The sequence below is a fragment of the Hippocampus bargibanti genome, linkage group LG12 (assembly GCF_051943395.1).
Source record: "Hippocampus bargibanti isolate YZ-2025 linkage group LG12, ASM5194339v1, whole genome shotgun sequence".
NCBI classification, from domain to species: Eukaryota; Metazoa; Chordata; class Actinopteri; order Syngnathiformes; family Syngnathidae; genus Hippocampus; species Hippocampus bargibanti.
Window position 1 is genome coordinate 9340940 of NC_142745.1, and position 20640 is coordinate 9361579.

At 38.3% G+C, this 20640-nt stretch overlaps 1 protein-coding gene across 1 annotated transcript; it reads left to right on the forward strand.

The window, feature by feature from the left end:
• Positions 1-1444: 1444 nt before the first annotated feature.
• Positions 1445-20366, forward strand: LOC148890366 (sodium- and chloride-dependent GABA transporter 2-like). Its single transcript, XM_089010251.1, has 15 exons — positions 1445-1594; positions 9278-9468; positions 9755-9889; positions 11070-11210; positions 12786-12870; positions 12952-13084; positions 13379-13513; positions 14200-14303; positions 15916-16040; positions 16137-16249; positions 16579-16716; positions 16801-16903; positions 16983-17083; positions 18146-18316; positions 18423-20366. Exons 1-15 carry the CDS (start codon positions 1542-1544, stop codon positions 18528-18530), a joined length of 1836 nt encoding a protein of 611 aa, XP_088866377.1. The 5' UTR covers positions 1445-1541; the 3' UTR covers positions 18531-20366.
• Positions 20367-20640: the final 274 nt, after the last annotated feature.

The following is a 20640-nucleotide window of genomic DNA, read 5'->3' on the forward strand; positions in this document are numbered from 1 at the left end:
GGTTGTCGTAGTGTAGTGTGAGTAAACAAGATTCAGTTGTTTCGAGCTAGCAGTCGTGGTCTCACATTCGGTCAGGCAATATCAGTATAAAAGCATGACAGCTATTACCACATCTCCCTTTCCAGATGAAAAATGTCAAGTCTTTAGAAAACTTTACATGAAAACATAGCAATAAACACTGGCATATTTGTTGAGGCAAATATTGTAAACAGCAGAAGTCTGAATAGTCAACAATCCTTTTTTTCTTCACTTTTTTGGGGCAGGCAACAGTTTATTGAATACCTAACTCTGGCAGTTGCGCTCTCACATCCGGTCAAGCGCTTTCAGAAGAAAAACATCACAGCTATTACCACAGTGGTGTGCCACAATATTTTTTTCAGTGACATACTTGTACCCTTGATCTAAAAAGAGTGAGAATGAATGAATGTGAATATAAAAATAAAAGATGACTTATATTTGGTCTACGGTAGGAAAAACTTGTCTCGTACAACAGGCCCTATGTGCTGCTACATACACTGATAAATACATATACATAAATCACACAATATAAAGGGGACAGTTACGTACAATACAGAACAATATATACATTACACAGTCATAATCTCATTTGCTGAAAATGTGTCAAAGGGACGTTTCGATGTCTGAAATTCTCTAAATGTCCACAAGACGGCGCAAAGTTGTGCCAGTATTTGTTGACAGTGGCGCAGGCATCAAGTGCAAATTCTGTAGTTTTTCTCTTCTTGTTTGTGGTCCTTTACGGTTATATTTAAAATTATTAATTCTTCTTTTATTATTCAATCATTGTGTGGCCCCAGATTGTAACTCGGGAGTTAAGTAAATGACGCATAGGAAGAGAATTTGTGCCATTTCATGCAAAGCTTTGTGTTGCATAATTATTCTCCATCATCACATTTTTGCAATTCAGCTGTTCAATGTCATGGTCACAACTATTTGCGTAATATGCAACGAATACCTCATTACTTTTATTTGACTGCTTTACTTCCTGCATAGTGTAGTTGTCAGTGTTAAGCGCTTTGTTACAGCTTTAGCTGTTGTTAAGTACGATATAAATCAATATGTATTGTATTGGATTTGTTTGTGGCCCCTTCTACTCCATAACAATTTGCATGATTGACACTTGTGTAAAATATGCAGTATCTCAAGCCACTGTTTAACATTGGATTTAATTATTTTGTAGCGTGTCTTTGTAAAGGACAACATAACATGGTGGTAGTTTCCTTATTTTTCGCTTATGTTTGGGTTTTTTTTGATTTCTCGTTGAATGATACACGAGTTCTGCCAAAGTGGTTAGAAAGTAAACCAGCTCCCTCCTGTGACCATGCGACCTTGTCAAATAGATCCCGCCTTCATGTCTAGCCTCTGAAACACAACCATGCCCACCCCCCTGTCCCCTCCTCGTGTCTCCCAACCAGTCCATCTTGCTTTCTCTCTGAATCACATGTGCAAGGCGCACCCGACTGGCTTGCCCCTGTTCACAGTTACACCTACTTTTCACTCAGATAAAGGCCACCTCAGGATGAATGAAGTGCCACCGGCAACTACAGATTGTTGACGTTGCGAGCGCCGTTTTCAGGTACTAACAACGACTTTTCATTCAGGCCACATGCTTTGTTCTTTTCTGTGTGATGTGTTTGCACTGCTCTCATTATTTTTGGACAGGAATGTGGGTGTTTTAAGGAGCAGCTGGGCTTTTGTGTGGTTGTGCACTTATTCTTGCCACTTGTTGCCTCATTATGTAGGCCAAAGGTCACAGATTACTCAGTAGCGGGAGCAGTTATTTCACTTGTTGAAAATAACATCTCACCCTGTGCATTCTTTTGGTGAGCCTTTTAGTATGCTGGACATACTCCGGTATGTGTCGGCAAACAGAATGCAACAAAGCTTTGCTGTGGAAAGAGTTGCGTTGATTAAAGTACAAATGTAATGATTGGTGGGCATTAATATTTTATTCCTGGCTACACTGGAATATGATGTAGTGATGCTATTCTAAGATGATCAACAGCTGTTCATCTGTGTATAGCGTATGTGATTTGACAGTCGGAGAAAATTGGGATCATTTTGCCAACCGCATGCGCCAAGCATCCCAGGCCATGCCAAGTTTTTGAAGTCCAATTTATGAGCGGGTCGAAATACAGACCCGATGACAGACTGCCGTGCTTAGTGGACCATCGTATTGACAGACTCTGTTGACTCTTGTTTGGCTTGTTTTTCACCCACACAGAAAACTTTAATTCATGACCAGTGACAGGGACACAGAGTTACTCATTTGGAGGCAATAGCGAGTCTTTTTTGCTAATCCTGCAGATTATTTACTAAAACAGTAATTCAGTCATGAAAAGTATTTGACTGGATAATTGTCAAATTATTTTTTAAAAAGGCCTTTCAAAACTGTCAAAACAAATTTAGCGGAAATGTGTATGGAGCATCGGCACATTCATAACCCTAACACACGTTTGTTCTTCTGTATCTAACCAAGTGTCCACTAAATGAAGACTTACAAAGAAAATCTTATCACAAATAGTCTTTAACTCTTTCACTGCCAGATGTGCAAAAATGTGTCCACTGCAGATGCCAAGGTTTGTGTCATTGTCACTGAAATTCTAAGACCTACAGAATATTGAGTTTTAGTACGACACAAACATTCATTGCAGTGTAAGAAACCTTAGACTCTCTTCTTTCATCATTTCATCATTGTGGAAGGAAAAAAAAACATTGCGAGACCTCTGACCAGTGCTTTATCGGCACCAAAGCAAGAAAACCCAAAACCTGAACGAATTTGGGAATGGCGCTCTAGGTCATATTTTCAATTTCCGAATAAATTCTGAAATGGCAGTGAATGAATTAATTTAGGTTGCTCCAAATCAAAGAAAACAAAGTTTTGGTGACTAATTTTTGGCACATTAAACCAGACATGAGCACACCTAGTGGTTTATTTGAAGTTGTCAATCTCACTTTTATTTTTGGGGTAATGATGTAAATTGATTAAAACAAATTCAAAACATATTAATCTTAACCCATTTACGGCGATAGTGTTCATATGAACACAAATTCAGTTTAAAAAAAATCTAAATTAAAACAGTCTCAAATAGGTTCGAACGCAGTATACACTTAAAGGACAACGGACGTCACTTTTTTGTTTTTTAACTGACATCGGAAAAGCGTTTGATAGCATCTAAAATACCCAAAACATGCAGTATGATATTTTTTGTCAAATGCAAAACACCAATAAAAATGACTTAAAGTGTTCAAAATCTACAAAAAATTGAGCTGCGAATTGGGCATTTTCAGAAAGTCCCGCCCCCAGTTTGTGACGTCACGCCAAGACGGCTTGCATTGCTGGAGAATCAAAACAATGGCTTTAGATTCGGAGAATATGCTTTCTTGTTACACATCCAGTTATGAATATGATTCAAATAGTTCTGAAGAGGAAAGCGTACATGTTTGCAATCGATTAAAGAATTTATTCCATGCCATTTTGAGGCAACATGGGGGCAACAATGGATCATCAGAAAAGAGGCACAAAATGGCGACCTTCAGTGGCCATCTCCGCTTCCACAGGCTGATAAATTCCTTATATGGATCTTGGACTCCCTCTTCTGGCGGCTTTTGGGTGCAACACGGTTCTCCAAACACCAAACATGTACAGCAAAATACATTGACGTGATGGAAGGACGCTACAACGCGTCTTTTTTACGGTCAGGGGGCGGTCCTTTCATGACGTCACGTACGGACTCGTCACCAACTCAAAATCAAGACTTCCGGAATATTCAGAGCGAGTCTTAAATCGTAAAATATAGCTATATGCGGTGGAATCTTATTAAAATACGCTCAGTAGAAGTCATTTGAAGCCATTTTACAAATTATGGACACAACTTGTCCGGAGATGTCGGTTGCCCTTTAACAATAATATAATTATATATAATTCAAACAACATTCATGCATTTGAAAATGAATTTATCTGTGTTCATATGAACACGCTCAGCGTAAATGGGTTAACTAACCAGTTTCAGGGCACACAGCTCAATAAATTCCTAAATATCACAGGACCCTTGACAATGTACATGCTCCTGGAGCGGATTAAAGGACGTTTCTATTTGTGGCCTGCGCACCATACTTGTCCCACTCCAACATTGTTGTTTATAATTAATGTTTATTATTAAGTGCATTACGTCAAGATGATACCAAGATGATAACACAATACCAAAAATGGTTTTTGGATGTGATCCCTGTGAATGTGAACTGAAAGATACGACTGCTGAAGTAGGGAAACTCATCTCTCATCTCAAAGTGTGTCTGCAACGTCCTTTTTTGGGTCTGCTCAGCAGGGGATGTCGCGTCCTCCTCGCCAAGTGTCAACAGCATAGGCGGCTGATTAAAATGCTTGCTCTGAGAAAGTTCTTTTCAAGCTGCCCTTTTGGATCACAGCTGCGACAAACTGTTGCCTCTGCAATCCTGTGGCGCACACTTTGATATCTCAACAAAGCAGTGCCCAGATGTGACAACTTTCTGTATTTGTATTATTTTTTTTCTTTTAAAAGGAGCAGCGATGGGTAAAAGATCCGAGTCTCTGTGGACCAAATAAAAGCCACATTGATTTTCCTTCACAAGCAGCCTCGAGTTAAATAGATTATTGTTTATCTGAAGCCGATTAGGAAGTTATATTTTGACGGAAAAAAATATATACAGTGAGACCTCAACTTACAAACACCTTATCTTACAAACGTCAAATTTATGAAAATTAAACCTTATCATAAGCACTATTTTCATAATACCCACCACGGCTGGCGGAGTGATCTTCGGCGGAAGCACACGACCGAACAGCGCTCCAGCCGGCGCTATTTTCCACACTCCCTCTCATTGAATGCACACGTCAATCTGCCGATGACGGGACCGAAAAAAAACCACCACAGGCTCATGTTCAGCCCAAGAAGACACAAAATAAAATCACCGTCGCTGAGAAGAAGGAGATAATTGAAAAACACGAACGAGGTGTGCGTTTGTGTGATTTAGTGGCCGAGCACGGCTATGCTAAGTCAACCATTGCTACCATTCTCTGGAACAGAGAAGCCATCAAAGGGGCGTCTGTTGCAAAAGGTTTTTCTGTGCTCACAAAGCGACAGTCTCGGGCAAAGAAGTTGAAAATCTTCTGTTAATTTGGATTAACGAAAAGCAGCTATCCGGCGACAGCGTGAGTAAAGCTATTTTATGCGAGAAAGCACGGCTAATTCACGCCGATATCGGCATGCGGCAACCTGGAAGTTCGGCGCTTATTGAGGATTTTAAAGCCAGTAACGGATGGTTCGAGAACATCTGAGGGCGAGGAGGACGAGATGGCTGCAGCATCAAGTGAGCTCATAAAGGCAATGTTGTCAAAGTGGAATTATGTGCAGTTCCATCCAGAAAAGACTGTGGCTATGACAATCATCAACATGATGAACGATAATGTGATGCCTCAGCTTCGTAAGACCTTACAAGTCAGAAAGCAACAGGTGTCAATTAAGAGGTTTTTAATCAGCAAAAATGAAGAGGAGTCTCCAAAGAAAAAAAGAGAAGCCACACCAGAGGTTAACTTACCAACAGTCCTTATGGAAGGTGATTCTCCTTCCATAAGCCATCAACGACCATCAAAAAGGTAAATAAAACTTTATTTTACAGCACAGTTTATTTCTTTAATTACAGTCCTCATGTAATGTGCCTCTCTTTCCAAACAGCAATTCCCTTTGACCTTCAACCTCCAACACCATTCCATCAAGCCATCAATGACCATCACAAATGTAAATAAAGTGACTTTATGATACAATGCAGTGTATTGCTTTCATTACAATACAATAGCACATTTATTATACATAGAATAAGCTATGTTGTGTGTAGTTTTAAGATTTATTTAGTTGAAAAGTATATTTTATGGAAACACGGGAACGGATTATTCCCATTTTAATGGTTTCTTATGGGAATTTTTTTTTTAGATACACACTTTTCACCTTACACACTCTGTCTGGGAACCAATTAAGTTCGTAAGTTGAGGTCTCACTGTATTTCTGAAACATTTTGTTCGAATAAGTTAAAGTGCTGAGAGTGTTTTCCGCACTAAAAGGCACACCAAAAAGCATTACATTTACTTAAAAGCTGACAGTGTGCCTTAAAATCCAATGCACCTTATGGATGGTCATTATGCTAATAAGTCAAACCCAAAATGGCTCCTTTCTAGGGACATGCTTATAACACACCATTCAAACTTAAAGGATAACCGACACTACTTTTTTGTTTCCTAACTGACATCAGAAAAACGTTTTATAGCATCTAAAATACCGAAACACGCAGGATGATATTTTTAGTCAAATGCAAAACACCAATAAAAATGACTTAAAGTGTCCAAAAAGTACTTCAACTTGAACCCGGAAGTGGCCAGTTTCAGAAGGTCCCGCCCCCTTGTTAGTGATGTCACGCCAAGATGTCTTGCCTTGCTCGAGAATCAAAACAATGGCTTCAGATTCGGAGAAGATGCTTTCTTATTACTCATCCAGTTATGAATATGATTCAAACAGTTCTGAAGAGGAAAGCATAAATGTTTGCAATCAATTAAATAATTTATTCCGTGCCATTTTGAGGAAATAGGGGGGGATTTAGCACTAAAAGAGAGGCAGAAAATGGCGACAAAGCTCCCTGTAAGGAATTAATCAGCCCGTTTCCACAGGCTGATTAATTCCTTACACGGAGCTTTGTCACCCTCTTCTGCCTCTTTTTGGTGCAATACGAAGTTTTCAGACCAAACAAGTATAGCAAAATGCATTGACGTGATGGAAGGACTGCTACAACGTGTTCTTTTTTCAGTCAGGGGCGTTCCTTCATTGACATAGGGTGAGGAGTTGTCACCAACTCAAAAACAAGACTTCCGGAATATTCAGTGCGAGTCTTAAAACGTAAAATATAGCTATATGCGGTGGAACCTTTGTAAAATACGCTCAGTAGAAGTCATTTGAAGCCATTTTACAAATTATGGACACAACTTGTCCGGAGACGTCGGTTGTCCTTTCAGTGAACGGTGTTGTGTCGCTGTTTTGCTAAATAAATTTGGCTGACATCTGATCTTTGCCATATAAATCCGATTGTAGTGTTGTGTAGAATCTTGTAGCGTACTGTTGGCATTTCCTTGAGCGTAGCTCCATTTAGTGGCTGCATTGTCGATTGCTTCTTTTAATGTGGTGCGTCCAATAGATGAAAAATATTGCAGAATACATTGAGGGTGAGCCTCATAATCCAGTGTACCTTTTAATGTGGAAAATATGGTACAAATCCACTGTAAAACCATAAACTAAAAATGTATTTCTTAACAAAGCTCTAGAATAATAAATTAACTAAAAGCCACATTTATGAAATAGGCTTTAATATTCATAATCCCAGATTTATTTATTTTTTACTCAGAATTAAAGACCCAAGTTCAAGTGAGTCCAATCAAATGATGTAAATGTTTTAAAAAAATGGTACACCAGACACTACACTTTAACATAGTCGCGGTTTAACAATGAGTAAAACAAGTGTTGTATTTTTTCTATGTAGTGTAGTCATCTTCATTAGCACCGAAATGGAATCCAAACAGCCGCTTTTCAAAATGATAATGTACACTAATGATGGGATGGTGATGTGTATGGAGACATTTTTCACCGGTTACAAGTAAGGAAGATTTCATGATTGACATGCAAATGCACCATGAGAGGCATTTGGTTGAGCCTGAGGGGAAATCTCTCAGCTTGTTAGTTGTGCTTTCTAATTTTAATTGTACTTCATGTTGAATAAGTGCCAATACAATTATTGCAGAATAAACAGTTTAATAAGAAACAGAAGTTGTGCCGAGATTAGAATTTACTTGCAGTGTCAATAAGGCTACCCAGTATAAAAGATAAGGCATTGCGGGCTTACTATATTTATTTATACAGCGCTTTAACAACAGCAGAAGCTGTAACAAATCATTTAACATGGACAACTATCGTCACTAAGAAATGATAATAGTAAAATATAATGTGATGGTTTATGTGTTTTTTTAATAATTGGGAATTGGCTTTTTTATTAATTCATTGATTTTTCATACCACTTTAGCCACACTAAGGCCTTAAATCCCATTACATTGACCCACCCCTCAATGGTATAGCCACATTTGATGTCACGTATTCTTTATGAGGCCACCGCTGACCTAGTTGTTGTAGCTTATGAGGTCACTGTGGTAAATACATCATTCAGTGCATTGTCATCGTCGCGCACATATTTGCAAGATAATTTGCCACACTCCCACACTAAAGCCAAAGTAGCCACACAAAAGCAACATTGAGGAAAGAGTCCCTCTGTTGCCGAGCAGCTTGACCCACTGGCGATGCAATCCAACGGTAGAAAGACTGCGCTCGTTATGTTCACAGTGTGAAAAAGTTTCATTTCCATGGCTCAACCGAAGTCACTGTTCTCCAAAAGCAAGTATCAAAACTACCTCACAACACTGTGCATTAGTCATCTCTCAGCTAAACAAGACAAAAAAAAACGTTCATTCTGGAGCAGAGCTGTTAAAATTCAAGCTGGGAAAATCACGTGCCAAACAGTGGAGCCAACAATCAGTATTTTAGCACGAGCAACAAAACAAATTAAGTTTCAAGCGTATTAAATTGTTATAGTGCACATTCATTTAATATGTATACAGGTGTCATTTATTACTTCTAGTGAACATCAGACTGTAATTGCTGTTTGATTTTAGCCCCTGTTCCAGTTTCCTGAAAGCTGCTGGACTCTTTGCTTTCCATGTGTCAGCTGCTATTTGCCGTCATTTCTATTCCCTCGAGTTTTCTGACCTCATGCTCAGCTGCTTCCACTTATCTAACCGTACTTCAGCATATTTATAACGCTCTATCATGTGTCCAGCTCCAGTTCTGTCAGTTGTTGAATGTGTGTTTTTATTATTATTATTATTATTTTCTTTCAACTAGTACCGCATGCATGCTGAACTGCATTACTTGCATCTTTGGCCTTTTGAATGTTTTGAATTCCCAAAAGTTTGCGCATTCTCAATTTCCAAGCTTCGAATAGTCAGCCTTTTAGTCCAGCCAGATCATCCAGATTTAGTCCATTCAGATCATCACTCCCTGCTACCACCAATGAAATTGAAAAGCTCTAAAACAATCCTGCAAAATGTAAAAAATAGCCAACATTTGGCAAAAAGACGCAATGTAAAGATTGCCTTGCTTCCGCTCATCTTAACCGTGGGACATTGTTGCAGTGCCATGGAAAAGCCAAATGACCAAGAGGTCAAGTTCAAGGCGAGCAGGGAAACCACCTCGGTGGGTCCCACTGTTGTTCCAAGAGGACAGTGGTCCAACAAAATGGAGTTCCTCCTAGCAGTTGCGGGACAAATCATTGGACTTGGAAACGTGTGGCGGTTTCCTTACCTGTGCTACAAAAATGGAGGTGGTGAGTATGGAAATTAAATTTCAACAAAGAAAAAAATGTTAATAAAGAAAAATAAAAAGCCAGAAACTACTGGGATGCTTTGAATTGCAATAACAGTTACATAGAGTATTGTGTGCATCAATTCTAAATCATTCATTCAAATTTAGAATACTTTTTTCAGGGACTTTAATCATTTCATATCCCATTACGGGCTGTGGGAGGGGCTCCTGTCTGTTGCACATTTATTATTTGTGTTGTTTTTATATGGAATATAGAATAACATACGTCTCTCTTTTTGTCCCACCAGGGGTGTTCTTTATCCCTTACGTGCTCTTCCTTTTTACATGTGGCATCCCGCTGTTTCTGCTGGAGACTGCTCTCGGCCAGTACACTAAACAGGGCTCCATTACTTGCTGGAGGCAAATATGTCCACTTTTCGGAGGTAAATATTCACTCACGAGTCACCAAATTGCATTGTGGCCGCATAATAACAACCTTCACAAGAACCGTGTGTGATTCTTTCTATTTTGAGAGGATTATCAACAAATCACAGTATCACACGCGTCTGAATGTGTTCTTTAAAATAATCTTATGGTAATACTCACCGTTAATGTAAATTGTTTTCGGTTCCTTTCGATTGCTAAAAATCCAGCAAAAGTACCGGAATGAAAGCCGGCTTGCTGGGTTCAGGTGAGAAGTTATTGTTGGCTGGTTTGCACACTGCTCAGTAGCTTGCACGCTTCATCTCTGCTAAATCTTGCGATCGTAGCATGGGGCGAGTCCAAGTGTCACTGACATTCAACCGTTTCATCGATGTTGTATTGTGTCGTTGTAAAGTCCTTGTAAATTAGACACACAAAGGAACTTGTTCCCTCCACAAAGGCGAATCCTTCGGCACATTCGTCCTGAAGTGTAAAAAAAAAAATCGTCATTTTTCTTTACGCCATTTTATTGCTCGATCATTTGCTCAAGTCATTAGCTTTGAGCCAATGACCGAGCGGGCTGATTCAAAAGGGGCCGTTTCCCTGTTTCGACAATAACGGCCAACATAGGCCAGTATCATCCAATCAAAAGTCACCCGCAAACATACGGACTGTATCATCCAATCAGTATTGCTCTTGCAGGCCAAACAGGAAATTAGTAGGGCAAAATCGATCAAGTGAGAATATTTGGATTTATCTGCTCTATCATCTCTGTCCACAAAGTTGTTTATTTGCACCCTGAGAAATCTAAGATGTTCCATTGAACTCATAAAAGCAGAATTTTATTTAGTAGCGATGTTTGTTTTAGGATTTACAACGAATGCAACCCAGTTTTCATGTTTTAACGTTAGGTTCCACACAAATTGCCTTCTGTTGCCTTTTTTTTAACATTATGACACCCCATTTTGAATAAAGCCATGCATTTTTTATGAACCCCAACCGATGGCGGCATATCTTCAGTCGTAGTGCGGGTGACTCAACCCAAAGGTTGTGGGTTTAATCGCAAGTGTCCTGGAGCAAGATACCAAACCCAGTTGCTCCTGGTTCTGCGTCATCAATCAATGAATAAAGAGACACTTGGAGTGCCAATTTGGAATGTCAACATTTTCTCCGTTTTTTTTTTCCTCTCCAATCTCTTAGGAATGGGTTATGGAAGTCAGGTGGTAGTTTTATACTCCAGCATCTATTACATCATCATATTGGCCTGGGCATTCTTGTACCTCTTCTCTTCCTTCAGCTCTGAGCTTCCGTGGGCTAGCTGCCAAAACAGCTGGAACACAGGTATGTAACACACACACTTTTGGGTGACCAGCAAAGATGGCTTGTAATTCGTGCACACTAAGAAACTATTATCTTGATACACTAAAATTATAAGTATATTGCATACAGGTTAATCTAACTCTCACAACAATAACAGACTGTTTTTTGGCTAGTGTCATCCACAAAATAGCATTTACGGCAATGGTAGAGAGTAACATGGATGTCGAAACAACAATGCAGATTGCAGTTCATGAAAATGCGAACTTTTAATTAATTCCAGTAGTTTTACAACAATATATTTTGATTTGTATTTTTTTATTTGCTATTTAATCCATTAATTTTTTATTGTTGTTTGGATCACTCACACACATACACACACACACACACACATATATGTGTATATATATATATATATATATATATATAGTAAAGTCTCGTTATATCGATATCGGATATATCGATAGTCCCGGTTATATCGATACTATTTCTATGCACGCACGGAGAAAATTACATGCAAACAGGGTCGGATATATCGATAGTCCCGGTTATATCGATATTACGAGACTTACTTATATGATATATATATATATATATATATATATATATATATATATATATATATATATATATATATATATATATATATATATATATATATATATATATATATATATATATATATATATATATATATATATATATTATTTTCCTTCTAATCAAAATAGGAAAAATAAATCTAACGTGAGCAAAAAATAAAATACATGCAGTATTTGGTGTTGTATTGTTTTGTGTTATTTTTTTAATGTCATGTCTCAATCTCTTTCACTTGAAACAGAGCGAATCTCCTCAAATTCGCTTTGAATACCGACTGAATACCCAAGTGCATACTGTTGGTGCTATCATCGCCATTCAGGGACATTAAAGAGTTAAGTCTCCAGCTCAGCAGTCATTTGTTACCAAAACAGAAGCGCCAACCAAAGCATGGAAAAGATCTCTTCAATGAAATTGTGAATTCTCATCCACTTCCACTTCAAATTCTGGAAATGAACTTACTGTGCATTATGGAACATACGCTTGTTTTTGGTGCTTCTATTAGCATTCTCAGCATCACTATTCTCGTTGCACAGTGTTCGTATTTAGCATTAGATCATTTCCATAAACTCTAATGTTGCAACATTCCTATAGGCATTATTTTTTTATTTGAGTTAATATCACCATAAGATGCCCCTCAGACTTCCCCATTTCACACAAAAAAATATTTTGAACTTCATGATCATGAATGATATTAATCATTGTTCAAGTTACATAATTGGTCAACCTGCCATTTGGTCATTTTTTATGAATTAGCTGCAAACCGGCAGGATAATGCCACCCCAAAAATGTTTCTATCATCCAGATAGTCTTCACATTTTTTCTTCCAGAATCTGGAAGAAAAACTGCTGACTTTTTGACACTTGTGTTACAGAACAACAATAATGAAGGACACCAATTGGCACCTTGGAGTGATTTTGATTTATTTCACTTTTTTATATCACTTTTGATTTCATATTATAAAATATTTGAATCCACGCTGTAAGCGGCCTCTCTTTGCACCAGACACGTGTGTGGAGTTCAGTGAACGACGTGCTCTCAACTGGACTGTGGCCGAAAATGCAACATCACCAGTGAGGGAGTTTTGGGAGTAAGTTCAATAGTTTAATGAAAAGAACAAGAAAAATCTCAAAATAAAAGTGTTTGATGTTAATGGAAATACAATCCACAGGAGAAGAGTTCTGAACCTGACCGGAAGTGTAGAAGAGTTGGGCATTGTTCGATGGGAGTTAGCTTTGTGTCTACTTTTGTCTTGGATCATCTGTTACTTTTGCGTGTGGAAAGGTGTAAAGTCCACAGGAAAGGTACAATGTAGATCTCTGTCTGTATGTCTTTCTGTCTGTCTGCTGCCGGGGGAGAGTTTTGCATCACAACTCAGTCTTATTATTCCTTTCACTTTCATCATGTGCGTTCATCGTGTGATCGTCTAGTTTTCCTTCTCTACTTGTACATATTGCTAAATGGAAGCGGGTGTACAAGTCATTAGTTTTGGGCGGGGGGTATGTTTGTGGTTTTTACTGACTAGGATAATGTTGAGCACAAAAAATAATAATAGATACTGAACTCTAAAGATGGTGAATGAGTACTTGTTTGTACAGGTTGTGTACTTCACAGCCACATTTCCGTATGTGATGTTGGCTGTGCTGCTTGTCCGTGGACTGACGCTGCCCGGGGCCATAGATGGGGTCAAATTTTACCTCTACCCGGACGCATCTCGCCTCACTGATCCGCAGGTATGAGCCTCTGAATCTATTTAACTTGATGCGACGTAAAACATCAAGACACAGTCACCATAAATGACAAAGCTAAAAGTGAATTTTGATTGGTTTGAAGGGTAGCAGAGAGTAAAGGCTGATTTTTTCCCCCCTTATTTGTTTTTCAAATCTGATTTACAAACGACCAAAGCTATAAACCGATTGTTGCATTTCATGTTGGAATTTTGAATTTTTACACATCTGTGTAAGCTCTCAGTCGTACAGGAGTGGTCCATCGATGAGAAGAAACCTTCTCATTTTTACACATGTATTTTCGACAGAGCTTATCAAAATTAGGGTGGCGGTTACCAAGAGAAAAGCCACAGAATGAGCGGGACAACATGCAAACAGCCACAGCTATGATCAGAACCCAGAATATTTTTGACTGAGAGGCAGGAGTGCTTACCACGAGTGCACTGTGCTGCCCATTTTGAGTTTTTGCTTTTATAATTAATTTCATAAGGGCCAGAATTTTCAATCACTTTAGTTGTAACATTCAGTACGTTTGTTTTTTTTTTTTCAGTTTACTTGCATTCTCTCTCACTGCGCTTACCCTGCATTTGTTTTCTCCCTGTTAATAAATAAATAAACAAACTAGCATTTTCCACTGAATCCATTATTGAGTATTTTCCTTTCACATATCTCATGATGTCCTTCCCTTTCAGGTCTGGATGGACGCTGGCACACAAATATTTTATTCATATGCTATTTGCATTGGCTGTTTGATGGCGCTCGGCAGTTATAACAAATATAACAATAACTGCTACAAGTAAGTTGACAGAAAACCCTTTTACTTAATGCTATGCGATCATAAAGGCTTTTTCAAGCCTTGCACATTAGCATAGCGGTTTAAGTAAACGCTCCGTGAACCCACGCCGCTGTTCTATTGCATGAACGTACTTAACTTTGCAACAAAAAAACAACAATAGAGCACTGTCCACAGAACATGACCCAATTTGCAAAAGCAAGACAATGCCACAGAGGAAACAGGGAAATGGGAAAAAAGCGAAAACAGCCAATAACAACAACCAGAGGAGCCACAGGAAAGTATAGAAAAACAATGCAAAAAGACCAGTCGCGTCAGTTTTAGAGTCATTCTAGGAAATTAATTCAATTGTCATTTGTTCTTACGGCCTATCAAAAGCATTTCAGTATGAATGGGTCTTCTGTTTTTCTGGGGGTTGGCAACAGAGCAACAGATTTCTTTTGTGAAAGAAGAAAAAAAACAACAAAACTAAGCAGCTTTGAGCAAAAAGGGCCAATCAGACTAATCACACAGAAACACAGTTTTGCATTTAAATTCTGTGAGTACAGTAATCCCTCACTACTTCGCGGTTTGATTATCGTATGATGCATTGCAACGAAAAAAGACTGTTGAGGAAAACAAATTCAAATGACTCAGAGGTTTTGTACATGGCTGTAGCTTGATTGGTTCACGAACCTTACTTCGTGGATTTTTGTCTATCGCGGGTGATCCTGATCCCAATTAACCATGAAAAACAAGGGATTACTGCAGGGGTGTGAAAGTAATTTTTTGCCGCGGACCACATTGTAGTTATGGTTTCCTCTCGAGGGCCGTTATGAATTTGAGGAAGCCATTAGAATGTTGAATCCCCTCCACATATTACATATAGAGCGCAGAACAACTTAATGAATAACTAGTTTTCAAAGCTTATGTCAAGAATAATGACTGTTATTGTGGTTTACATCCAAAAATATTAAATGTTGGTTAGGATTTTAGCAAGCATCATGAAATTTCACACGTTTGATTTGGTTTCGTGGGCGGAAAAAAATGATGTGGCGGGCCGGATTTGGCCCCCGGCCGGGCCTTGACTTTGACACCCGTGGATTACTGTATAGTCACCATGGTTGTCAATTTTAGTTACAATGAATTGTTTGAGTTGAAGAAATCAACATTCATCCTTCTACATAAATGTTCTTTCATCATACGACATATTTGTAGTGTGAACATTTGACATTTTCCACAAATGTCATAGCGAAATAACCCTCATTTTATGTGAGTAATTTCACATGCATCATCAATGTTGGAGTAAGGAGACATTAAGCATCTAGCATACCAGCCCTTGATGACCAAAGTTATCCACGTCTGTACGTACTTGAGTCTGGCGGCGAGCATCTCTGCAATGCTATTTTTAGTTTTAGGGTTCGAATCTGGGCACCGAATTTAAGTTTCTATATTTTCTTTGTGTGTCTGTAGATTCTCTTTGATTGATCTTCCCCAAGTTCTAAAAACATGCTTCAGGGGTCACCGACTCCGTTCTTCAACGGCCCTTCGCATGCGGGTTATTAATGCTTCCTCTGTTCTCCATGTCCACAAAACATGATTTTCAGCATGTTGTTTTGCTTTTTGCTCTTTTTAGAGACTGCCTCTATTTGTGCCTCCTGAACAGCGGGACCAGTTTTGTGGCCGGTTTTGCCATCTTTTCGGTTCTCGGATTCATGGCTTATGAACAGAACACAGAAATATCCAAAGTAGCGGAATCGGGTAAGATGACACACATTGTACCTGTGAGTGAATGCGGTAACAGCGGATGCTGTTACGTCGACACTCAAACAAAAGGACTGTTTTTTTTCCCCGCAGGTCCCGGCCTGGCTTTTATCGCTTACCCGCGAGCCGTGGCTATGATGCCGTTTCCACAGATTTGGGCCATTTTCTTTTTCATCATGATTATCCTCCTTGGATTGGACAGTCAGGTTGGGCACTTTTTCATTGCTAGTCACATATGCTAATGGGGTGATAAGAACAAACCCAGGTCAGATTTGGTGCATTTAAATCTCAACAATAAGCGTATTGTCATTAAAAACCTTAAATACCTCACTTATAATGATAATCAATCAAGTTTAATTGTTTTTGTAAAAGCATAACTTTTGTGTTTGAACTCATTTGTTTTGCAAGTGAACCTAACATCAGCATGTGCATCAGGGCCGAGTGGTCTGGGGACATCAGTTGTGAACAGATCAAAGAAATCATCAAAGTGTCTGCAAATGTGAACATTAAGTAACCTAAAATTTCTCTCCTTCAGTTTGTTGGTCTGGAAGCACTTGCAACTGCTATTTGTGACCTGAAACCTTCCTTCTTCCACGTCGGCCATAGACGCAAACTACTTCTCCTGCTTATCAGTATCGTCTGTTTCTTCGTCGGCCTGACAATGGTCACTGAAGTAAGGCTAAATTACGCTTCCTCCAAACAGTTCATGTATCCTGAGATGTGTTTATTCTAAAGGTGATTCTTCTTTCATGCATAGGGAGGATTGTACATCTTTCAGGTGTTTGACTATTACGCCTGCAGCGGGATGACTCTGCTTCTCTTTGCCATACTTCAGTCCGTGTGTATTGGATGGGTTTATGGTCTGTAGATTTCACGTTTCAATAGCTCTTGCACTCTTCATTCAAACTTGCTCACCATCCCTTCGCCATGTGATCACAGGAGCAGACCGTTTCTATGGCAACATCGAGAACATGATTGGATACCGGCCTTTACCAATAATTAAACACCTCTTGAAATATGTCACCCCGGTAATCTGCATGGTGAGTAAACATTCAATCTGACATGCAGGCTCTACTTCAGGAAATAATAGTTGACTCAGTTGAAGATTAACTTTATTGTCATTCCACCGACCTTTATTTGAAGATAGTTGATGAAAACAGCCTGCTGTAGTTTGGCATGTTTTGAGATGCAATGATTTTGCTCGACGGGTTGAAAATAATGTCTCCAGGTGATATTGTTTTCTTGACGTTTTTTCCTCTGTTATCTTCCAAAACAGTCACAATATTCAGTTAGCAACCATTGTCAACCTCCTCACCTCCACTGAAATAAAACATATGCAAAAACAATGTACCCAATACAAATTGCTTACACTTTTGATAAACATTAGTCATTAACGTTATATTTGATTGAATTAAATCTGATCCCATGTGTCAGAAATATGATTCCTGCTCACCCCGAAAGAAAAACCTGCCACAAAAATTTGAAAGAGAAAAGCTAAATTTAAATTAGATGACAACTAATTGAAACCCAATCTGAAGCAACTCCGCTGACTGTAGCCAAATACTGGTGTGCACTTGCCTCAACTGTTTCAAAATGGTCTTACTCAATCATAAACTATTCTCAGCAAAAGTGTACCCTTTTTAAAATAGATATGACGAGTTTAACTATAACAATATTAAATAAATAAATTAAAACATTGAGTGTCACGAATTATTCACTCCCTTGCTAAATGAAAACCATGAGCAGTAACAGTTCATGAATTAATAGCTTGGAATACACGAACTAGACGATAGCACCGTCTAGAGGAAGATGGCAGTATAAATGAAATATACCGGAAAATCTTTCAAGGTGGAAAGTACTGTATCCTTTCTTTGTAGTCCTTAATAGTAAATGCTACTAGCTAACAGTTCCAGTTTCTGTGTTTAGCCACCTGGTTAGCTATGTGTTAAAAGGACAATTCATGAATATTTGTCACATTTTAACAAACATTTAGGTTTATCTGTATATCAATTCACTTCATGGTTCCATGTTGAAACAACAGCCATGATGGAGCCAATGTATGTTCAGTGAAAGATGTTCTATGCTCGCAAATTTTTTTTCAGGGAACATTTATCTTCTCCTTGGTCAAATACAAACCTCTGAAGTTCAACAACACCATTGAATATCCGTGGTGGGGTTATGCTCTGGGCTGGTTTTTCACTCTGTCTTCCACACTTAACGTTCCCATATGGATGGTGTATAGCCTGATTACCACTCCCGGGACACTTCGTCAGGTAAAATTTTGTTTTCAATTCTGTTAATTGTAAACCAGTTCACGAATTCTGTCCCCACAAAATGTTTTTCACATATTAGTAAACAGTCAACATTCTGTCTTTCTAGCGGGTCACTATCCTTTGCACTCCGTCTGAAGATCTTCTGTCGCCAAAATCAGAAGACAAAGTACTTGACCTGCTCCACCTGACTATCAAATCAGACGTTGGATTGTAAAAACGTGCGTGTCCGTAGAACCTATGATTGGATTGGATTGGATTGGATTAGCCTTTATTAGATGCACAACTTTAAATAGCTTTGCAAAACCAAAGATGACATTCACAAACTGGTTTTCTCCTTTGGAGCCAAGATACATACAGCATGGAGTCATTGTTTGTCCATTCCTATCTTCCAATATTTGGTAGTTTACTGAAAGGGAATTTTTAAGCAAGCGGCTTGTATAGTTTTGCCAAAAGCAATTGCAAGAATGAAAATGTGGTGCCTTTCGACCGTTTGGACTTTGATATTGTAAAATTATTTATGCTTTAGTACCGAGGTCAAGAACGCATAGAACTTGGCTTGGGGTCCAATAATCACAAATCTATTTTTATTTTATAAAAAAAAAAAAATCTTTAAAAGTCAAATAATGAACATAACTCTTTACTTCATTGAAGTATTTATGGGAAAAAAAGTGATAGAGATAAATTGTTTATCAGTACTGTCCATCCTTGAAAGTGGAATAAAACAAAAGTGCTCAGTCTTGATAAACAAATAAACCGTCTATATAAGTGCCTTCACCCAAAAAATACGGTCTCGAGTAGAGTCCGAACAATGCAAAAAAATCAAACAAAAGATCTAGTTGATCAGCAATAAAATGCGCCGTTGCGCTACTCCATCACAAAATGATACGCAACTAACACTCAATAACTGCTACAAGGTAATAAGTTGATTAAAGTTCAATCTTTTTATCTGAAAGTCTGCCAGCTAATGGGTTTCATATCATCTTTTATACAGATATGTGGTCAAAAACACTGAAGCGCTCCAACTACTGTCCAATTTGCACATGATCCAAATTCACAGGAAAAAAAATGCTGTTGTGAGACAGGATATATTTGTAACCATTAAATGGATTTTAAAGAAGTTATATTGTTACTTGATGGGATACTTGTAAGAGAATTAGGTAATTAAGATTGGTAAAAAAAAAAGATGTCTGTATTACTACTAGAGTGAAAGAAAGCCTTTAATCAGACTACATTTTAAAAAGTGGGGGAGGCAGTATTCTGGAGGATTACAATTTTAATGTAGGGAGAAGCCTGTTGTTAACTTGATCCTTGGCCACTTTCAAGTGAGCGCAGCAACGTTTTCGAGTTCACAGTGCAACGTGTGGATATATTGTCGACACACACTGGATCATGTGAATGTTTTTACAGATGTGCTATGACGTTACCACGTTTATTAACTCGTCTGTCTCACAGTTCTGAAGTTCAGGGTTTGAACATTGGGTGCTCCATCTTCCTCCTTCATTCCTGCAAGATGAATATATCTAAATATAGATTTGTTGGGATTTCATTTTTCTCGCCTTCACTCGTGCATTTTGTACTCACTTATGCAAAAGTAACTAAAAGTAATCATGTTAATGTACTTTAGATTATTTGGATTACATTACTGTCTATACATGATCACCTGGGATTGGAATACTTTCTTTGAAGTAATCCTCCCAATCCTGATTGTTATAGTCTTGTTACTGTCCATTTTTTTAATAAAACTAGCATTGTTTTACTGGTTTGCTTGGAATGTTATAACTGTGTCATTTTTTTACATGCCATTTAATTGAAATGTATGATCTTTGTATGACACCATTGTGCTGTGATTAAAAACAAATACATCAGAAGGCTGGATAAAAGCATAGCTTATCGTATTTTTTTTGTATCAGATATGATATGAATTGATGCATTTAACTGACAGTGTTACTCACGTTGACAATATGTGATGGAAAATATTTTGTAAAATTATATTCAGTTGATTGATTTGAAATAAACGCAGCCTCTGTGAAGCGGTTGGCCATGAACCTCACTCACCCTGATATCTCTTTTGTTTATGTACACACACACACACGCACACGCACGCACACACACACATGTGTGTGCAAGATGTATATGATATAACAAAATTTCAAATGCTCGTTTGTAATAAATATCAGGCATTGTAAGCAGTTTTTCTGAACAAATCCATCATTACAATATTTAAAGAGACAATTTTCTTGATTTCTTGATATTGTTTCACTGTTATAACTATACACTCCAAGGGAAATAATAGTGAAAGATATTTAAAATATTGCCTAACAGTC